The sequence below is a fragment of the Lepidochelys olivacea genome (assembly GCF_965140295.1).
Source record: "Lepidochelys olivacea isolate rLepOli2 genome assembly, chromosome: 5".
Lineage (NCBI taxonomy): Eukaryota > Metazoa > Chordata > Testudines > Cheloniidae > Lepidochelys > Lepidochelys olivacea.
Genome location: NC_140415.1, coordinates 57,035,644 through 57,055,561, shown reverse-complemented (window position 1 = coordinate 57,055,561; position 19,918 = coordinate 57,035,644). Strand labels below are relative to the sequence as shown.

The 19,918-nt window shown below is 43.4% G+C and overlaps 1 protein-coding gene across 7 annotated transcripts in view; it reads left to right on the top strand.

The window, feature by feature from the left end:
- Positions 1-19,918, top strand: part of TMEM161B (transmembrane protein 161B) — a 72,447-nt gene that overhangs the window by 31,516 nt on the left and 21,013 nt on the right. For all 7 annotated transcript variants that reach the window (XM_084628721.1, XM_084628722.1, XM_084628726.1 and 4 more), the window contains 3 exons: positions 497-580; positions 10,933-11,030; positions 12,694-12,850. In XM_084628721.1, the coding sequence (XP_084484847.1) occupies positions 497-580; positions 10,933-11,030; positions 12,694-12,850 (339 nt within the window). The remainder of the gene's footprint in view (positions 1-496; positions 581-10,932; positions 11,031-12,693; positions 12,851-19,918) is intronic.

Sequence of the window (19,918 nt, the reverse complement as noted above, 5' to 3'; positions counted from 1 at the left end):
GTGACTTCATTCTGGAATAATTACTCATTTTCTGAGAGGAGTAATCATTTTCAAAATAGTGTCCACACAGGGGAGTTATTCCAGAGTAATGACTGTCATAGCTATTCCAATTTCTTCCATTTAGACAAGGCCTTAATTGCTGTATTTGTAATGTCAGTTTAAACCAGTTCAGTGTTTTAATGTGTAAGGGAGCTTTTCTTGTAAAATTTAAGACTGTCAATGCATTCTCTTACGAATTTAGGATCTGAGCAACATAAGTACTTTTGTGTGTGTTTGGAAAGTTTTTTCTGTTCACCTCAAAAAGAAATGAAGGCTTAGCTGTAAACGTTTCAGGGTTCAGTTTCCTGCCACTCCCCCGCTCCCAAACACAGAGATAAAGTATTTGCTTGAGAAGCAGCAAGTAGCAGATGCTTTAATTTGTAACTTCTAACTCTCACTTAAATATGAGAGTTTAATTGCTCTTTTTTGTTTTGTTTACTTAAAATTTCTCTTTTAGTTTACGATGGTATCAACATCCCACTGAAGAAGAATTACGAATTCTTGCAGGGAAGCAACAAAGGGGGAAAAGCAAAAAAGATAGGTAAATTTTTATTTACTAATCTTAAGCACTTTAACACACTACATGCAATGACTTATTTCCCACCGGATTTTTGCCAAGACATTCTTTTCAATGCCAGGATATAATTTTGTAATATAATGTGTAGGGCACTGCTTGAGTGCAAGGTGTGCTGCCATTTGCCTTCTACTTCTGTTTTTAACCTACTTGAAATGTATTTTTAATGAGCTTTGAAAGTGTTTGGTTCAGTCTTTAGTTTAAAAAAAGCTCAAATGTGAATTCTTTTTTAAAAACAATTCTGTCAACACAGCCTTTCCTCATAGTATCCGTCTCAAATTTGTTGTTGCATTTCAGCATACCATTTACTTTGTTTGCTGCAAATATGCATTGAATTTGGAGTTTCAGATATTCTCTAGTAACTAAAAGGAAACTCGTTTTAATGTTTCGTTACCAGAGCTATTATCTTATCATTCACAAACTACATCTCTGATCTATTCACCAGATGTGAAAGCAGTCTGTCTGTTTTATTGCTTAGCTTAACCTTCTGACTTGTGTTGACATTCAACTTGACAATCTGTTCACGCAGAAGTTTGAAAATAAAGATTAACAATTTATGCAATATTACCTCCAACTTTTACAGCTCTAATGTTTAAACTTCTGTCATCAATAAGCCCTTCTCTCATTTCTTGATTTTATTTCAACAAATTAGAGCAAAAATAATTAAAGGTATAAACTAGTGATATATCAATATTGATAAGTATTCATATGAATAGCTATCAATCATTGATTCAGACTTACTAGTAATCTGAAAAATTCTTACACCAAAACTTTCAAGGTTTGAGTTAATATTGCTGAACTGTATATCCCACCAATGCAAACCATAAAAAGCAAGACAAGAAGCAGCTAAGTGACTCAATACCCATCTAGTGTCCAATCATCAGTAGTCTGTCTCAACCTGAAGACCTTCCACAGCCTGCATATTTACACTCTCATTTAGAAGTCATAGAATCATAGAATATCAGGGTTGGAAGGGACCTCAGGAGGTCATCTAGTCCAACCCCCTGCTCAAAGCAGGACCAATCTCCCATTTTTGTCCCAGATCCCTAAATGGCCCCCTCAAGGATTGAACTCACGCAGTTTCAGCTCTGACAGGAAATATAATACACCAGTATGTGCATATGCTACAAGCTTGTTTTATTTTCTATATAAAAATTGCTACTAAATTTAGTAGCAATCAGTAATATAGTTCACCTAGTCACAAAACTTTCTTGAAACATGGAAAAAATATCTTGCAGTCACCATTTGAAATTTGACAGTGTCTATCGTATTTACACTAATAAAATTGACATACTGTATAACTTATGAAAGTCACACCAACCTTATAATAATCATCAGAACATATGAATATATAACCAATAAATGTGTTTTCTCTAGGATGAAGGGAGTGATGTGAGCTGTGGGTGGCGGAACTTAAGAGAAGCTGACAGTAGTAGTGTGGAAGGGGTATTCAATGGCTTTACTGCTTCTTTCTTTGCTTTTTATGGTTTGTTGGTGAGAGATGTAATTTAGCAACCTTTAATTCAAAGTTAAGTCTTTTTTGAAATGGAATATACCAATCATTTCTTCAGAGGTGCTATAGTTCCTTTTTTGTTTTAAGAACAAAAACACACACACACACACACACACAACACAGCTTAAGGGTAGGAAGGGGTAGTGCCGTTGAATTTATATGAATATGATTGCTAGACTGCTTAAGTGTTCTTCATGCCAGAGGGTGCTGCCTTATTTGAATAAGTGAAATGTGGAACTGGTGGTGAGGAACTGAAAGGAAGCTAAATCTTCTGGGCCTTTCCAGTGTCCCTTGAAGTTAAGGACTCTGCTCCAGAGAACCCCAGAATGTTGCAAAATGTAGCAACTGCACATTTCAAATATAGTAGGGCAAATTCAGGAAGATGTTTAAAAGTAGGACTGGAAGGAGGGGTTCAGGACTTCCTGTCTTAAGGAAGTGTTCCTTGAAAACAGATTTAGGTCAAACTTTTAACTGACTGGTCTGTTTTAGCCTATGCTGCAATTTAGTATCTGATGCACTAGATTATGATCTATAAGTATTGCTATAAAGTTCTTCTGTTTCTGAATAACTTATTCTATACTAAAATACTTGAGTATAGTGAATATAGAGCTAACTGGCTCTTTCCACTTGAGAAACCCCAAAAAGCATAGGAATAATTGAAGAGACATGAATAGAAAATATTTTCGAAGGCATTATTTTTCCTGTTCAAGTGAAATCTGTTGAATTCAATATTGTTTTGTAATGTATAGCATAGTGAAAGGTTTCCCTTTTTATTACACTTTTAAAAAAATGTCGTCTTTGGTGCTTATACCTTTCTATAATGTGTTAATTGTTTTTTTGCTTCATTCTGATGTTTAATGGGTTTTTTTTAGAGACCTAATATTCTTCTTCGATTGATTGCTCATGTGCATTCCAATAGGTGTGTACACACGCTGCATGCACGATCGTCAGAAGGCTTTTCCCCTCGTGGTATTCGTCGGATCAGCTGTGGAGACTCCTGGAGTGGCGCCTTTATGGCAGTGTAAATACGTCCCTGCTGACCCACTACCTGGTCAATTCCTTTTTACTGCCAGTGCCAGTCGTTAGAGCAGCTCAGTCTCTTGCATTCTCAAGTGCCTACCTAGTGGTTCACTTTTCTTAGTTGTGTGTATAGTTGTTCATTATATATTAGTTTGTATATTAGTTGGACTTACTTCGGGGGGCTTCTTCCCCCCCACCCCCGGCCTAGTTTCCCCAGGCACCGGGGCATGCCCCGGTCTCGGGTTTAAGGTGTGCGAGACGTGTGTGAAACCTATACCCACAGGTGATCCACACGCTGCCTGTTTCAAGTGTTTAGGAGAGGGCCATCAGACAGATAAGTGCCCAATTTGCGGGAGCTTCAGGCCTGGGCTAAGAGAGCGGACTATCGTTTGAAGCTCCTCCTGATGGAGTCGGCCCTCTGCCCGCAGCTGGCACCGGAAGCGGCACCAGCATCATCGGTGCGCAGCGCCCCAGCCTCGGTGCATGATGTCCCGGCACCAAGGAAGGACTCCTCCAAGGAGCACCGGTGCCGCTCCCCAACCCGTAAGGCCAGCACCACCAAGCGGCACCATTTGCAGTCCCCAGTGTTGCATAAGAAAAAGAACACAGACAGGGGTTGTTCCCCTGTCAAAAAGCTGCAAGGGGACTCCAGCGGTGTGTGTCCCCTGACGGGACACCCACGGTCTGGGCCTCAAGACCCTGCACTGTTGACTCTGGCCCCAATGGGAGGCCTGTCGAGTCTGGTGCTGATTGACTCCCTGTCTTGGGAGGATTTGGAGGAAGAGCTCGACCTTCCCTCCATGCTGGACATCTGCTAGGCAGCGTGAGACCTCATTGCCATGATGGCACGGAGCCTGGCACCACTAGCCCAGGCTAGTGTCAGCGGCACCAGCTACAGTGTCTAGCCTGGCACCGCATGTGGCTCCGGCACCCTTTGTGGCACTGATGGCAGCACCGCCTCTGGTTCGTCATCGTGGCAAGCCTATGATGTTACGGTGCTGCTCACCATCTCCCCGGTACTGCTCCCCGGCACCGTCCGCCTCCACCCCTCCCCATGGTGGGGCACAGACTACTGGTCTGAGTCAGACACCAAGTCTTCTCTCTCAACTGGGGACTCTGGTGGTTGATGTGGCCAACCACAAAGAGCGGCAAGGACAGCTGAGTCCCGCACCTAAGTCACGGGACGCTAAGAAGCTGGATCTTTTCAGCCGGAATGTCTATTTGACTGGGGGCCTCCAGCTTCGAGTGGCCAACTAGTAGGCGGTACTCAAGCGGTATGCTTTCAACTCTTGGAGATTGTTGGCAAAGTTCCAGGAGTTACTCCCGGCTGACTCGTGCAAGGAGTTTAGCATGCTCTGCAAGGAGAGCAGGGTCGTCTCCAGAACCTCCCTCCAGGTCCTGTTAGACACAGCGGATTCGGCGTCATCCACCCTGGCCACTGCCATCACAATGAGGTGCAGTGCATGGCTCTAGGTCTCGGGGATACCCCTGAGGTCCAGAACACAATACAGGACCTCCCCTTTGACTGTGTGGGCCTGTTCGCCCAAAATATGGACTCTTGCCTGCACAGCCTTAAGGACTCGCAGGCGACTTTGGAGTCTTTGAGGTGCAAGGGTGTGGATCCCCCAAGAAAGCCTTTTAAGCCTCAGCCCCCATCCTGCTTCTACTCTGGGCCTCCTAGATGAGACTTGTCAAGGAGATGGGGCAGAAATAATAGGAGGCGCCCGCCACAGTCCTCCTCAGGCCAAGACCAGGATTTGGTCAAACAGCCCCCGGGCCCGAAGCCAAACTTTTGAAGAAGCACCCGCAGACAGCGCATCAGTTTCTGTCTCGGATCCTTACCCCTTCCCTTTGTGAATCAACTCTTCTGCTTCTACCGTACTTGGTCCCAGATCATGTCAGATTGTTGGGTCTTCAGCACGGTCGGGGTGGGATATTCTATCCAATTCTGTTCCCTCCCACCCTCCTTCAGAGACCATGCTCACAAGCAACTCCTCTTGCAGGAGGTGCAATCACTCCTCGCTCTAGGGGCAATAGAGGAGGTTCCTCAGGGGTATTCACCAAGTGTATGGCAGTCATGGCAGCCTTCCTCCACAAACGTCAGGTGTGAGTATTCCGCTACCTAGCCAACTGGCTCATCAAGGCCGAGTTCCAAGCATGGGCTGCAGAGCATATGTCCTTGGGCTGGGCCACATTCCACAGGCTGGGTCTCATACTGAACATGCCCAAATCCACGCGGGCCCTGACGCAGAGAATAGAATTCATAGGGGCTCTCTTGGACTCCACCCAGGCCAGAGCATTCCTGCTGGAGCTGCGCTTCCAAGCACTCACGGACATTATTGAGAATCTTCGCCCATTTCCACAACCACAGCCAGAAATTGCATGAAACTATTGGGACATATGGCAGCCTGCACATATGTGGTACAGCATACCAGGTTATGCCTTCGGCCCCTCCAGTCATGGTTGGCGTGGGTGCACAGTCTGGGCAGGGACCCGCTGGACATGATAGTTACTCTCCCCCATTGCATCCTCAAGTCTCACCACTGGTGGCCACAACCACAAGTTGTTTGTGCGGGAGTACCCTTTGCCAAACCCCATCCTACATCACAAATGCCTCGGCAGTCAGTTGGGGAGCACGCCTGGGCAGTCTCAGAACCCAAGCCTATGGTCCCCCACAGAACTGCATATCAATGTAAGGGAGCTAAGGGCGGTTCATCTGGCATGCCAAGCATTCCAGGCCTGCCTGCAGGGCACAATTGTGTCGGTGCTGATGGACAACACTGCAGCAATATTCTATATAAATAGGGTGATGCTCGCTCCTCTCCTCTGTGCCAGGAAGCCCTTGAACTGTGGGATTTTTGCATCACCCAGTCGATGCACCTAGAGGTGTCACACTAGGAATGCAAAAGGAGCTTCAGCCGCTCGTTTCACCTCTGGCCAGACATTGCACACTTGATTTTCCAGAAGTGGGGCTCTCCCCACATAGACCTGTTTGCGAAGTGGAGCAACAGGAAGTGCCAGTAGTTCTGCTCCTTCCTGAACCACAGTGTAGACTCCATCGCGGACGTCTTTCATGGACGAGTCACCTGCTTTACGCATTCCCTCCCTTCCGTCTCATACACAGAGTCTTCCTCAAGACTCGCTGAGATGGTGCTTCCTAGATCATCCTAGCTCCAGCATGGCCCCACCAGCACTGCTTCACAATGCTGTTGAACCTCTCAGTTGACAGACTAGTGGCACTTCCTGTATGTCCGACCCTAATCACACAGGGTCACGGCCGTCTGCAACACCCCAGTCTGGAGTCCCTCCACCTCATGGTGTGGAAACTCCATGGCTGACCCCTCTTGAACTTCAGTGTTTGGACCCAGTGAGAGAGGTCCTGCTGGAAAGTAGGAAACCCTCCACTCGTGCCACGTACCTGTCAAAGTGGAAGCGTTTTTCCATTTGGTTTTGGCAAAGGGGAACCGAACCACAGCTAGCTCCAACTTCGCTTACTTTGGACTACCTGTTATACCTCAAGCAGCAGGGGTTAGCAGTATCATCTCTAAGGGTACACCTTGCTGCCTTTTTGGCCTTTCAACCAGGGGCAACAGGTGGGTCAGTGTTCGGTAATCCCATGGTGGGCAGATTCCTTAGGGGCTTAGACAGGCTTTATCCCTAGGTACGACGGCCTGTTCCCCAGTGGGACCTCAACCTGGTCCTGTCCACACTCATGGGGGCCCCATTTGAGCCCATGGCAACCTGCGCTCCGTCCTATCTCTCCTGGAAGGTGGCCTTTCTGGTGGCCATAACTTTGGCCAGAAGGGTATCGGAGCTCTGACTTCCAAACCACCCTATTCAGTCTTTTATAAAGACAAAGTGCAGCTGTGCCCTCACCCCGTGTTTCTGCCAAAGGTAGTCTCCCAGTTTCATGTGAACCAAGACCTGTTTTTACCTGTGTTCTTCCCTAAACCCCATGCCAGTAGCAGGGAGTGCATGTTCTATTCCCTGGATGTTAGGCGTGCCGTAGCATTCTACATTGAGCTCACGAAGCCATTTCATAAATCACCACAGCTCTTTATTGCAATCGCAGAAAGGATGAGGGGGGGCCCCGCCATCTCATCCCAGCACATTTCATCATGGATCATAGATTAGAATATCGGGGTTGGAAGGGACCTCAGGAGGTCATCTAGTCCAACCCCCTGCTCACGTTCTATATCAGGACTTGCTATGACCTGGCAAAAATTCCAGCCCCTTCAATTACGGCGCACTCCACGAGAGCACAGGTGTCCTCCATAGCATTCCTGGCGCAGGTCCCTATCCAGGACTTATGCAAGGCACCAACACCATCCACACCTTCACGTCACACTACACCATTACCCAGCAAGCGAGGGATGATGCAGCCTTTGGCAGGGTAGTCCTGCACTCAGCAAGCAGGTGAACTCCGACCCCTCCCCCAGGGAAACTGCTTGGAACTCACCTATTGGAATGCACATGAACAACCACTCTAAGAAGAAAAAACAGTTACCTACCTCTCGTAACTATTGCTCTTTGAGATGTGTTGCTCAGGTCCATTCCAAATCCCGCCCACCTCCCCTCTGTTGGAGTATTCCAGCAAGAAGGAACTGAGCAGGCGACGAGTCGGCAGGGACCTATATACACTTCACAGCTCACCCGACGCGTACCGCTAAGGGGAAAACCTTCCGACAATCATGCACGTGGCGCACGCACGCACCTGTTGAAAGGGACATGAGAAACACATCTCGAAGAACAATAGTTACGAAAGGTAGGTAACAGGTTTTTTCAGGTTCAGAGTAGCAGCCGTGTTAGTTTTTATCCGCAAAAAGAAAAGGAGTACTTGGGGCACCTTAGAGACTAACAAATTTATTTGAGCATAAGCTTTTGTGAGCTACAGCTCGCTTACTCCTTTTAGTTTTTTTCAGAGTCTCCAAATTCTTCTGTTTTGATGATCTTACGGTGTTTAGTAGATGTTACCCCCAAACTACTGTCTCCCTTTAAAAAACAAAATGCTCTTATGCTGGCATGATTTGAAGGCCTCAGTTCTTACTCTGTGATGAGCATGATCTTTAAAACTTGGAGCTAAGCCCCTACAGAAGTGGAAGTATTCAGTATATATATGCATGTGTGTCCTTTTTGTTGTAAGGGAAACTACAGAAATGATGCTTAAAATCTAGACAAAGCTTGAAGAAATAGGATGCAGGAGGAATTTTTTAAATCTTGCTGGGGTAAGGAAACAGTTTTCTTGGCCAGTATGTCCTCACCAGCAAAGTGTATTGGACAACCCTTTGTTCAGGGTGAAAGTAACTTAAGGGACTTACCAGTACACAGGGCAGCCGGGGTTCTGAGTGGGGGCTCAACTGGAAGGGGTGAGGTCTCAGGCAGAAGGGGCAGGACTGGGGCCAGACTCCCCAGGCCAGCCCTTCAGCATGGCCAGGCTGTGATTTAAAGGGCCCGGGGTTCCAGGCTGCTGCTGCCAGAGCTACCCTAGGGCTCCAGCAGTGATTTAAAGGGCTGGAGCTCCGGGCCCTTTAAATCGCTGCCGGAGCCCCAGGGCTCCTGGCCACTGCTACCACTATCCCAGGGCTCTGGCGGCGATTTAAAGGGCCAGGGGCTCCAGCTGCGGTAGTGGCGGCCGGGAGCCCTGGGCCCTTTAAATCATCGCCGGAGCTCCATGGTAGTGGTAGCAGCAGTGGCAGCCAGGAGCCCCGGGTCCTTTTAAATTGCGGGGCCCTGGGGAAGCTGCGCCTTTTGGCCCCCCTCATCAGTGGTCCTGCCGGTATGGTTGGCTGTGTACCGGCTCTTACTGGTTGGCTGTATCAGACCGTACCGGCTTACTTTCACCTCTGCCTTTGTTTCTTTCTGTTGCAGCTAGTTAGGGACCTCCTGTGTAGGAACAAGATGGAATGGCATCAGCTGGTAGGAGTCCAGGGAAGAGGTTAACACAGTAATTCCTTTTCCTTTCCCCGGAGCCTCCACCTTACAAAAAATGTATTCTCTGATCCGTCTCCTGTGTAGCTCTATCCCATAGTCAACTGGCCTCCCAGTTGAGGCTGTTTACATCCCACAGATCCTTTCTCCTAGACCTGTGGTCCCCAATGCGGTGCCTGTGGGCACCATGGCGTCCGCTGAGACACTTTTGTGCGCCCGCAGGACACCGCACCGCCGACATGCTGCCACCGAGCACGGCCACTGGAGAACTGCCCGCCGAAATGCTGCCGAGAAGCATTGCCGTTTCTCGGCAGCATTTTGGCGGTGGCGTTTGTTGCTGCTGCCGCTTCTTGGCAGTACTTTGGCGGCTGGTTCTCTGGCGGCCGCGCTCGGCAGTGGCATTTTGGTGGCGGGGTGTCCGGTGCCTGCCACGGTCTTCTGGGAATAGCAATAAGCTATTCCCACAGAAAGGTTGGGGACCACTGTCCTAGATTTTAAGTGTAGATCTACACAGAAAATATTTTTTACTTTAAGTTAATAAAATGTACACATTGCCAATTACTTTTCAAACAGCCTGATCTGCAAACTCAACCAGGTATCTGAAAGTCTGGCCTGTGCATACAGTTTGTACAGGACACATTATGTCCTCATTTGCACCTGTTTCACAGGTAGGCAGAATTTTGAATGAGGGCAAAACTTGGACACGGTTGGCCTTGCAATTGGAGGTTAGTTAATCTTGCTGCTGATACACAAGCCAGGAAAGAATGTGACACTGATATAGCTATGCTGTGTCTGCAGTTATAAGGATAATAAGCAGAGTAAGGTTTTACTAAAATAAGCAGGTATGACTGAGTGTAGAACAGTTGTTTAGAGGAGTAGAAAAATGTCTTAAACTCGTTTTTATTTGGTAGTTAACAGGAGAACTGGTGTGGCAGGGATCTACGTCATCTGATGAGCTGGATTGTACTTGCCAAACATTGCAGTGTATGTGTATGTTGGGGTGGTGGGGGGGAATAAAACCTAGGGCAGCGAGTCTCAGAACCTGGGTCTACAGACTCAAGCTTGTGTTATGGCGCTAAAAATAGCAGTGCAGACATTCCCACTTAAGCTCTGAAGCCCAGCCTGCTTGCCGGATATCGGAGCCTGATCTCTGGCTTCAGCGGGAACATCTCCGCTGCTGTTTTTAGTGCTGTAGACCCAGGCTCTGAGATTTGGTGCTGCAAGGTGTGGTGTTTTTTTTTTTTTTTTTTTTTTTTTGCAGTGTAGATGTAAGCTCTCAGGCTTCAAGACTGCAGAGAGCTGTGGTCCCAGTCAGTGTTTGTATGTATTTGTTCAGATATTAATAGACTGTTGAAACCAAATGTTTCCTCTTTTCTTATTCAGCTAGACCACTTATGTCCTGGGCTGCTGATCCACCCTCTCTTCCAACAACACCAGTTATCTTCAAAGCTGGATAACTGATCATTAATTCCAGTAAATATTTCTCAGCAACTTACAAACTCCAGCTGATGACAGGTGGTATTCTCCCAGCACGACATCAACATTGCTTTCTGTCAGTCTCCAGCTGAGATGCCTGAGCCTCCGCTTCAAAGTCTCAGATTGGCATTGCTTGATAATTTAGATGTGCATACACAATCAGAATAGTATTTCAAACTTTGACATGGTAAAGCTAATAAACACGCTCATCTCAATTATTATAATGGTGTGTAGAATTTAACTCCAGTTACATTTTTATATATAAAAACTTCAAATATGAAAAATGTTCATGTAACAACTTTTAAAGAGATTACTATGTAAAACAAGGTAATGTTTTAATAGTGAATAGATTTTTGATTAGTTGTGTGCATGGCTTTTACAGAAAATATAATGGTCATATTGAAAATAAACCCCTAACCATTCCTAAGGATATTGATCTTCATCTGGAAACAAAGTCAGTTACTGAAGTGGACACTTTAGGTAAGATAAATTATTGTAATTGGTTGAATGTTATCCCAGATATATTCTGTGATTACAATATGTTCTTTTCTATCAAGTACATATAATTTGTGATATATATTGGAATATTTTTATGGCTAATGAGAATGTAAAAATGCAACTCATTACAAGGAAGGAAATTAGCTGAAAAGCAAGAAGTAAAACTCTTCTCTCGTTCCTTGCTTGATATCTCAATATCTGCATAAAAGAGAAGAATGGGTGAGAGGAATAGCTCAGTGGTTTGAGCATTGGCCTACTAAACCCAGGGTTGAGAGTTCAATCCTTGAGGGGGCCATTTAGGGATCTGGGGCAAAAATTGGGGTTTGGTCCTGCTTTGAGCAGGGGGTTGGACTAGATGACCTCCTGAGGTCCCTTCCAACCCTATGATTCTATGATCTATGATCTCTTGGAATCCAGCATAACAGATATATATTGCTACAACAGACATCTCTAGCAATGTAAGAGGACACTGGAAAGGATCAGATCATACACAATGTACTTGAAAACGTGACAAAATATGGTTGTATGCTACTGTAGGAAGATGAGATGATTGGTGGATGTGAAAAATAAACTTTACAGATAAAACCACTAGAAGTACATGGGCACTGTGGTGGTGGGGAAACCTAAACATCTCAGATATGACATTCTGAAGTAAAATATTTAGAAACTACAAGGAGATGCTAGAGAAACAAGCAGATGAAAATAACTTAAGTTTCTGGGATGGAGGCTGTGTCCCTAAAATATCAGGACCATGACATATAGCTGTTAATAGGCATATGTTGTGTTGAGAAGGAGGACCCCCACTGAGCTTAAATTGGCCATTACAGTGATTAAAATGCCAGAAGCCTTTGATTTAGTCTCTGAAGTTGTAAGGTGTGAAAGGGTTAGGGAAGGTTGGTGTGTGTTTTTTATATTTTAGAGTTAGGCGCTTCACTTTGATGCAGTTGCTAAAGTTCACAGGAGAGAAGTTTTCTCCATGCAAACCACCTAGTATGCAGGAAGCATGGCATACCAGTGGTTTCTAGCCAAATAATTTCAGATTATTTTGCAAGCCAGCAGAAACTATAAAATCCTGAAGAAGAAAAATCTTTTGATTTTTTTAGAAGTTAGGGGGAGCAATTCCGCACAAAATGTTAAGCATACATTACAGGTTAAATTGTTAAGCACTCAGATTTAAAATTTAATGTAGGTAGAACCCAAACTATTTGGCGCTTTGTCTTGAATTACAGCTGGAAATAAATTGGAAATCATTTCATATTTTGGAATTTAAGTGCAGGACTCTCCTTTCATAAAGCATCACTAAGCAAGTAGTGCATAAAACCTGAATACTAAATAATACTTCAACTTTGTGCATTAGATGAGGTCTCTGAATGGAATTCATGTGTTAGCCCTGTGTACTTTGTGTTACAATAATCCGGTCCAGAAGTGAAAAAGGCCTGGATAAATTATTAAGTACAGAAGAGCAAAAACACCGTTTTGCCACTGCTGCTACTTGGATATCTTAGATCTGCCTGGACATCAAGAAGCAGCAGTTGTAAGGACTTTAAGTATATTTTCTTTTAATCATGTGGTCCTCTTTCATTTTGTCATTGCTTGCCTTAAAGTTTACTTAAGCTTTTGGTTCCTGAAAACCTTTATTTTTCAGCATTGCATTATTTTCCTGAATATCAGTGGTTGGTGGATTTCACAGTTGCAGCTACAGTGGTGTACTTGGTAACTGAAGCCTACTACAGTTTGATGAAGCCCTCACAGGAAATGAATATCAGCATAGTCTGGTGTCTGCTTGTTTTGGCTTTTGCCATGTATCCTTTGCTGTGTTCTTAAATCATTTTATTTATTTTTCAATTGATAACTTGTATCCCCCTGTAATTTGCAGATGGTAACAATGGATTGTTTATTGCAGAATTAACATTTGGAAAAGGATCCTGGATGTCAGTGGCTATCAGTCTAGCTGTGTATTCTATGTTCAATAGTTTGTTAATCTTAATACCAGATTGTATTTGAGTGCGTGAATTTTACTTCATTTTTTTCTATAAAAGGGAAATGTTAATGCTGATTTATAAGTCTGCAATATCAGTCTCCTCACAATGTTGTTGTATTTCTGAACTAACTTTGTTTTGCTGAACTGTACAATCAAGGAGAAAAGATACAAAAAGGATTAAAAGGTGGTAGCAGAAATCTTTTGTGTTAATATGAGCAGTAAAGTACAGTACAGAACAATGTCCAGCTGCCATATAGACAAATATACTAATTGTTGCCTGAGGCAGGTCTGAAGGGGAATGTGACATTGAGACTAGGAATAGGAGGAGACACAGGGAGTCATTTGAAAGGTAACAGATTAGGAAGTGAGAAGGGGTGTAGACAGATGAGAGCAGAGAACTAAGTGGGGGTGGTATTGTACAGAACCTCCAAGATAAAGAATTGAACATAATGTGGAAGTATAGTGAAAACTATGCAGAGGCATATAACATCAGAACAAACAGTTAGCTGCCTCTTTAGCTGGATATGTAGGAGACAGGAATGCATGAGGTAGGTAGTTGCAATAGTCAGTGAGAAATGACCAGGTTTCTACTTTTAGGGAATGGAGAGGAAACAGTTGACTTTAGAGATATGAGGTGATGAAGCACCTGGTTTACGTGAGAACCTGATTGTGAAGGGAGCAGCCCCAGAGGTGAGTTAGAAGGCAGACTGAATGACTTCCTTGCTGTTCCAACATCTACTAGCCAAATATCAAAAGCTGCTCTGGTAGAATTAATACCAAAGATGGATACCCCATGAGAGTTCCTGTTGTGACCCATCCTTGGTATCAGGTAAAACTTTGGAGCCCTGATACTGAGTTAATGAGCTAGCACAACTTTTGCATCTGTACATGCAAAAGTGCTCATCTATATCTGCTAATAGAATGTATGCCTTGATTGTACTGATAAGGTACCTGAAATAGCCTGAAAAAAGATGAGATCCAGAAAACGTTCGCAGTAAGTTACTAGTTGGATTGTCATACTTGGCTTTGGTAGCATGGTACTTGAAAAGCAGGGATTCAACTAATGTAAAAATGATGTAATCTCATTTTGTTGTACCCTAAAATACCAATATTTGACTTATCTAATTTAGGTCTAATGCATATTCATGCAGGTTTTAAAATAGGCAAAATTACCTTGCTTCTTTCTTGGCAACATGTGCTCTAGAAGTATGAAACCATTTCCCTGGTTTTTAGGGAAGGAAGAAGAGGGAAACTAGTTGTGTACATACCTTACTTCAACTGGGAGAGGAGAGGTAAGGAAGAATAATGTACGTTTGTGCAGGTGGTTAAATCACATTATGAAAGAATGGAAAGTTTGGCAGCAGTCCACTTCAAAGACACCGTATTTCTCCACTGGCTTTCACACACTAAGGGAGACCTTGTTCAAGGCATGGTACTGTCTTACTAGAAAGTAACTGGAAATTAGTGTCTAGTCCTCATGCAACTTAAATGATGCTGTAGCTAGTATATCAAGTAGTCTTTATTTATTGTTATAAATGATTTGGATATAAATCTTATTAATATAAAAGTTATATTGATTCAGTTTAAAGTCTACAGAAGATACCTATCCCAGGCTGTAGGTGCTCTGAGAGTATTTTAAAAAAAAAAATACAATCCATGGTAGAAAATAACGTCACTACACATGTAACCCAACCCTTCTCCAGTGAAGGTGACAAAACTAATCATGTCCCTAATTCTGCAAGAACCTCTTTGCTCCATAGACCTCATCCTTCTCAGTACCTCAACCAAAAACACAGGTTTTACAGCACCCCCATAGGCTATATTTGAGCTATTGTAAGTTGAAGGGGGGAGTGGATTTCAAAACTTGAGGAGCTTTCACATTGAAAGACTGGGAGCTTGTGATAGGACTTTCTAAGGGAGTACCAGTTCATACTTTTCTGCTGATCATAATTGTGGAAGTATTGTATGGCCTACCTATCCCTTTCTGCCTTCCCCATTTAGGGCCTTAAGTCAAAATCAACACCTTAAACTCTGTGTGGAAGCCAATAGGCAGCTAATGTAGTTAGTGTAAAAATAATTCAGGTGCTTGGGCAAAGATACACCCCTGAACATTTGGGTGGCTGCATTCTGGACTAGATTCATTTTCCAAATAGTTTTAAGGAGTAGCCCATGTGTATATATATTGGAGAAGTCATAGGTGACAGGTGTGGATTATGATAGCATTTGAGAGAAATGGTTGCAACCTTCTGTTCAGATGCAGGTGATAAAACACAGACCTGGTTGCAACTTCCATTCCATCTATGAACAAGTGTAAAGCCAACAAAATCCCCAAGTTGCATTTATGGGAAACAGATGATGGACATGCATATTTTCAGTCTCAAAGGTGCAGACACAGCCATTACTGTATCTGTTGGGTATTTACCCCAACATTTCTCAGGTTTATCTGGATTGAGCCTCAGCCAACTTTTCCTCCTTGCCCCAGACTCACCCAAGCACTGAGAGAGGTTCTCTAATTGCACTCCGGATTGGATGAGATGGAAACAAAGAGCAGGCATCATCAGCATATTAAGCCCCTTAGTCCAAATTTCCTCTGTAGGCTTCCTAAAAGACCTCAAACACTGAACAAGAGGTGTGGCATAGAAGAAAGTTTCCAGGACCTGTACATTAAAGCTCATGAGGCAGAAGAGCTATTACCCTCTGGGTTCTCTTTAAGAGGAAAGAGTGAAGCCAGTAGTAGGAAGCACCTTCCAGTCCCATGAAGATCTGCAAGTGATTTGATAACTTCAGGGTTAGTGGAATTGCAGATGATGATAAATCTAATATCAGCATGGACACCTAGTCTTCATCCACTTCCCAGGGGAGATCATTGGTCCTTCTGTGTTGATCATACTCTTTGCCATAACCAAATCAAGATTGACACACATCCTCTCAGGGAATTTGCACTGCTAGGATAGTTGGACTACCCAACTAGTCCAACTTAAACTTACCTCAGTTCTCATACTAAATAGTATGTCTATCAGATCTAGCTCTAGAATAGGCGAATCCCTAGATTTTTAGGTTGGATGTAAAAAGCAGAGCTGCGCAACCTCCTCAACTGTCCACCTTCAGATCATGCTGCACTGACTAGCCAGCAGAAGCTAGCTGTGTCAGGATTGGCCAGCGTTTGTCATCTTGCTGAGTTTGTTATACATGAAAGGCACTGTGTTCTTCTTAAAATATTATGTTTTTTCAATGCGTAGTTAGCCACTGACTTAGCATTCTTTGTTTCATATTATTGAATGCAGTCTTTATCTTTCATTAAATCCGCCCAAGTGATAAAAAGCAAAACAAATGGCACTAAGATTAGATATTTCAATCTAGATTTCTAGCAGATTTAAATCTTTTCCTGCCTTGTTTTCCTTTACTCACAAACAAAGGGATCAAGGATTTAAAGGCCTTGTAATTAAATTCCATTTCTACAAACTTCCATATCTCTCAGCATCTGACAGCATTGCCACCCTCTTGGCTTGTCTATGGTGGTCAGTGAAGGAATGCTGCTGGACACCAGCATATAAGAACGGCCATTCTGGGTTAGACCAATGGTCCATCTAAACCACTGTCCTGACTCTGACAGTGGCCAGTGCCAATTGCTTCAGAGGGAATAAACAGAAAAGAGCAATTTTGAGTGATCCATCCCTCACTGTCCAGTCCCAGCTTCTGCTAGTTAGAGGTTTAGGGACACCTAAACCCCTCTGAGGCAGAGTACAAAGGCTGTTGGGCGTGATCACCATCCTGTGTTGAACCCTGAACAGAGTCAACCAAATAATATCTCACCCCCAGATTGACCCCAGAAACCCACCCTGTTGAAAGCCTTTTTAAAGCTATGAGTCTAATTCCTGATGAAATCCACATTTAAAAAAAAATCTCCCTGGCCAGGATAAAGTCGTTGTCATAATTATTTTACTATCCTCCCCATGACATTGTCACGCTGAATCCCACCTGACCCTCCATCAGAGTTTAGGGAAATACGACATTTCCTAATGCTCTTGCTTTTTCCTGATCACAGATATCCAGACCCAGTGAAAAGCACCCCCATCACTCTGGAAGACATTATTGCCAGCAATAACTCAGTGCCATGCTGCTGAACTATTAAAAGTAACCTAACCAGGCAAGAGAGCCAAATTCTAGTCCCTTTCTGGCCATGTGAGATGTTTTAAAATATTGTGACAAGCTTTCAAAAGAGAATATTTGGTGGAAATAATTATACCACAGTTGCATGAAACTCCAAGACAAAAATGAAGTTTTAAAATATTTAATATATGGCTGTCTTACTATATCAGATTCCTAAGATGATGATAATCTGCTTATAAGCCACATTGTTATATGCAAGCAAGCTGTGCTTTAGGAAGATTGTAAAACAAAACTGCTGACTGTAGGGGGTTTGGTTTGTAGTGGGTATGGTATTGAGATTTTTTTTTAATTGAGCTATTCTTTCCCCCTTTATCTAGTTTTTTTAATACCACACATCAACATGTGATAGATCATATCTTAACATACTGCAATACATACTTTAAGGAACTGTTGTTTTAATACATAAGAAAATTATGTACAATAAATATTTTTGAATGCTATAAGTCTCTACACATTCTAATGTAATGTAGAAAGCAGCATATGACTGGAGTCCATTAAATGGAGCTCTCATGTCAACTGTTAAAATTGTACATCTGCAGTCAACCATTACAGTTGAGGAGTAGACTATATACAGTACTCTGCTTCTCTTCCTTTTTAAAAGATCTTAGCATGTGCATGGCTCTGCTTATCTGCAGAGTTTGCCTTCAGAAAGAGAATCTGGAAAATGCTTTTTATTTGGACTAGTGGATGGAAAAAAATGTAAAATTGCTGATTGCTTTCTGTAATAATTGTATAGATGGTCCTAAATTATCATTTGCCCACTTCTTCAGTGGTTGTGTATTGGCTATAAAGTAAACATCCACAAACTCTGAAGGAGTAAGACCAGATAGGATAGCATTGAAGCAGATGTTCAACATACATAAAGCCATACTCTGATTTAACAAAATGTGAGCAGAGAGTTGTTCAGCATTGGATAGTTGCACATGTCAATACTTTGTGCATGGTCTTGCGTATTCATCAGTTTCTTATATAACATGGATTTTATGATTTTTTTGGTTTCAGATAGTATCTCACTTAAGATTAGAAATTTTTTAATGTTGTAGTCTTAGAACTTCATGACTTTTTCTTCTTCTTCGTTAAGGTAAAACTTTTTTAAAACCAAAGCAAATCCTGAATGGGATGGGGAAAAGTTGAAATACTGGAAATGGTAGAAACAGCATTAAGGTTACTTGGGGTGGTATTTTACTTTTGACCTACCAATGAACATGTATTTCATCATGTATGGCATGCCTATGTGTGCAAAGTATTAACAAGTGTCCCTCTTAAGCCAGTATTTTTGGCAGTTTATCCATACATTTTTGTATGTAGAAGCATGTTAAATCCCATATATTCTGGAAGTTTGTATATACCTTAAGAAATCTGCAGCAGCTTGCAGACATATAAATATGGCCACTGCAATTTATGTGACATGGTATATATCCAGTGCACAAGTGTATTACAAGGATTAATTTCTGTAGCTACAGGAAATCTGACCCCTAGGGATAGTAAAGGTAACTGGTTTATATGATGTAAGGCAACGCTTCACAAACTATAGAGTGAGCCTCCCAAGGGAGGTGTGAGCTGTGTGGGGTTTTTTGTTTTGTTTTTGTGTTTTGGTTTTTTTAAGAGCTTCGGCCCTCACCCCTTGGTGGCTAGGGCTCGTGCAGACCATAAACACCTGGGCGGCAGGGATAAAGGGGACAGCCATAGACCCACGGCTCAGGTTCCTTCTCCCTCGAACTCCCCAATCCCTCACCAGGAGGCAGCCCGCACTTAGGCTCTCTTCCCTCCCCTGCCCCCATTCCCTCACTGGGAGGCTCCCCCATCCCAGTCCCTCACCTGGAGGTGGTGGTGCTCCGGGTGTCAGCCCTGGGGTGGCAGCAGCAGCGCAGAAGTGAGGGTGCCAATGGGGCACTAAGTCTGCTGTGAAAAGTGATATTGAGGAATATCACTTTTCACATTGCCACCCTTACTTCTGTGATGCTGCTTGTGCAGCGCTGCCTTCAGAGCTGGGTAGCAGCATATGTACTTGTAGGGATGTAAATGACTACAGACACAAAGAAATGGGGCCCATTCAAATAAGTATGAGAACCAGTAATAAGGGAACTGTGTTGAGAAGGTGGATTGAGTTTTGCATAGGTGGTGTTTTCTTGTCTTAGAATTCATTTGCACACCAAACACCAACATCTTGCCTCTAACTAGGAGGAATTGGGAGAGCGGTGTGTATATCTTATACGATTGTACATATATTGCGTAGACATTTTAGTGAGGGCTCACTGCCACTGCTGAAGTAGTGTTCAAAGTAAGGCTGTCTGATAATTTTGGATGGACAGTAATGGATGGTGTGGGATGAGAAACAGTTTGTACCTTTACTCTGTATTTCTCAACCTATTTACGTTTGTGAGTCGCATATGCAGTTGCCTGTATGTTGTGGGCTGCACCCACACAATATATGTACTACCTGGTTGGCTATGAGGACGTCACATGGGACGCAGATATGTGCTGATTGGGCCGCAGGCGATTCACAAGTTGAGAACTGCTGTCTTAACTCTTCATTTTTCTGTTTTCCAAAGATTGTGTGTGTGTGTGTGTCTGTCTAATGTATCCCTTATCTTAAAAAAATCCTGTTTTATCACTGGAAAAAACACCACAACTTTTTTTCTAAGATTTTTTTCTTTAAGTTCCTGATGTGTAATTCCAGCCTTAGTTTCAGTTTACAGCATTTTTTGTCTTGATGTTT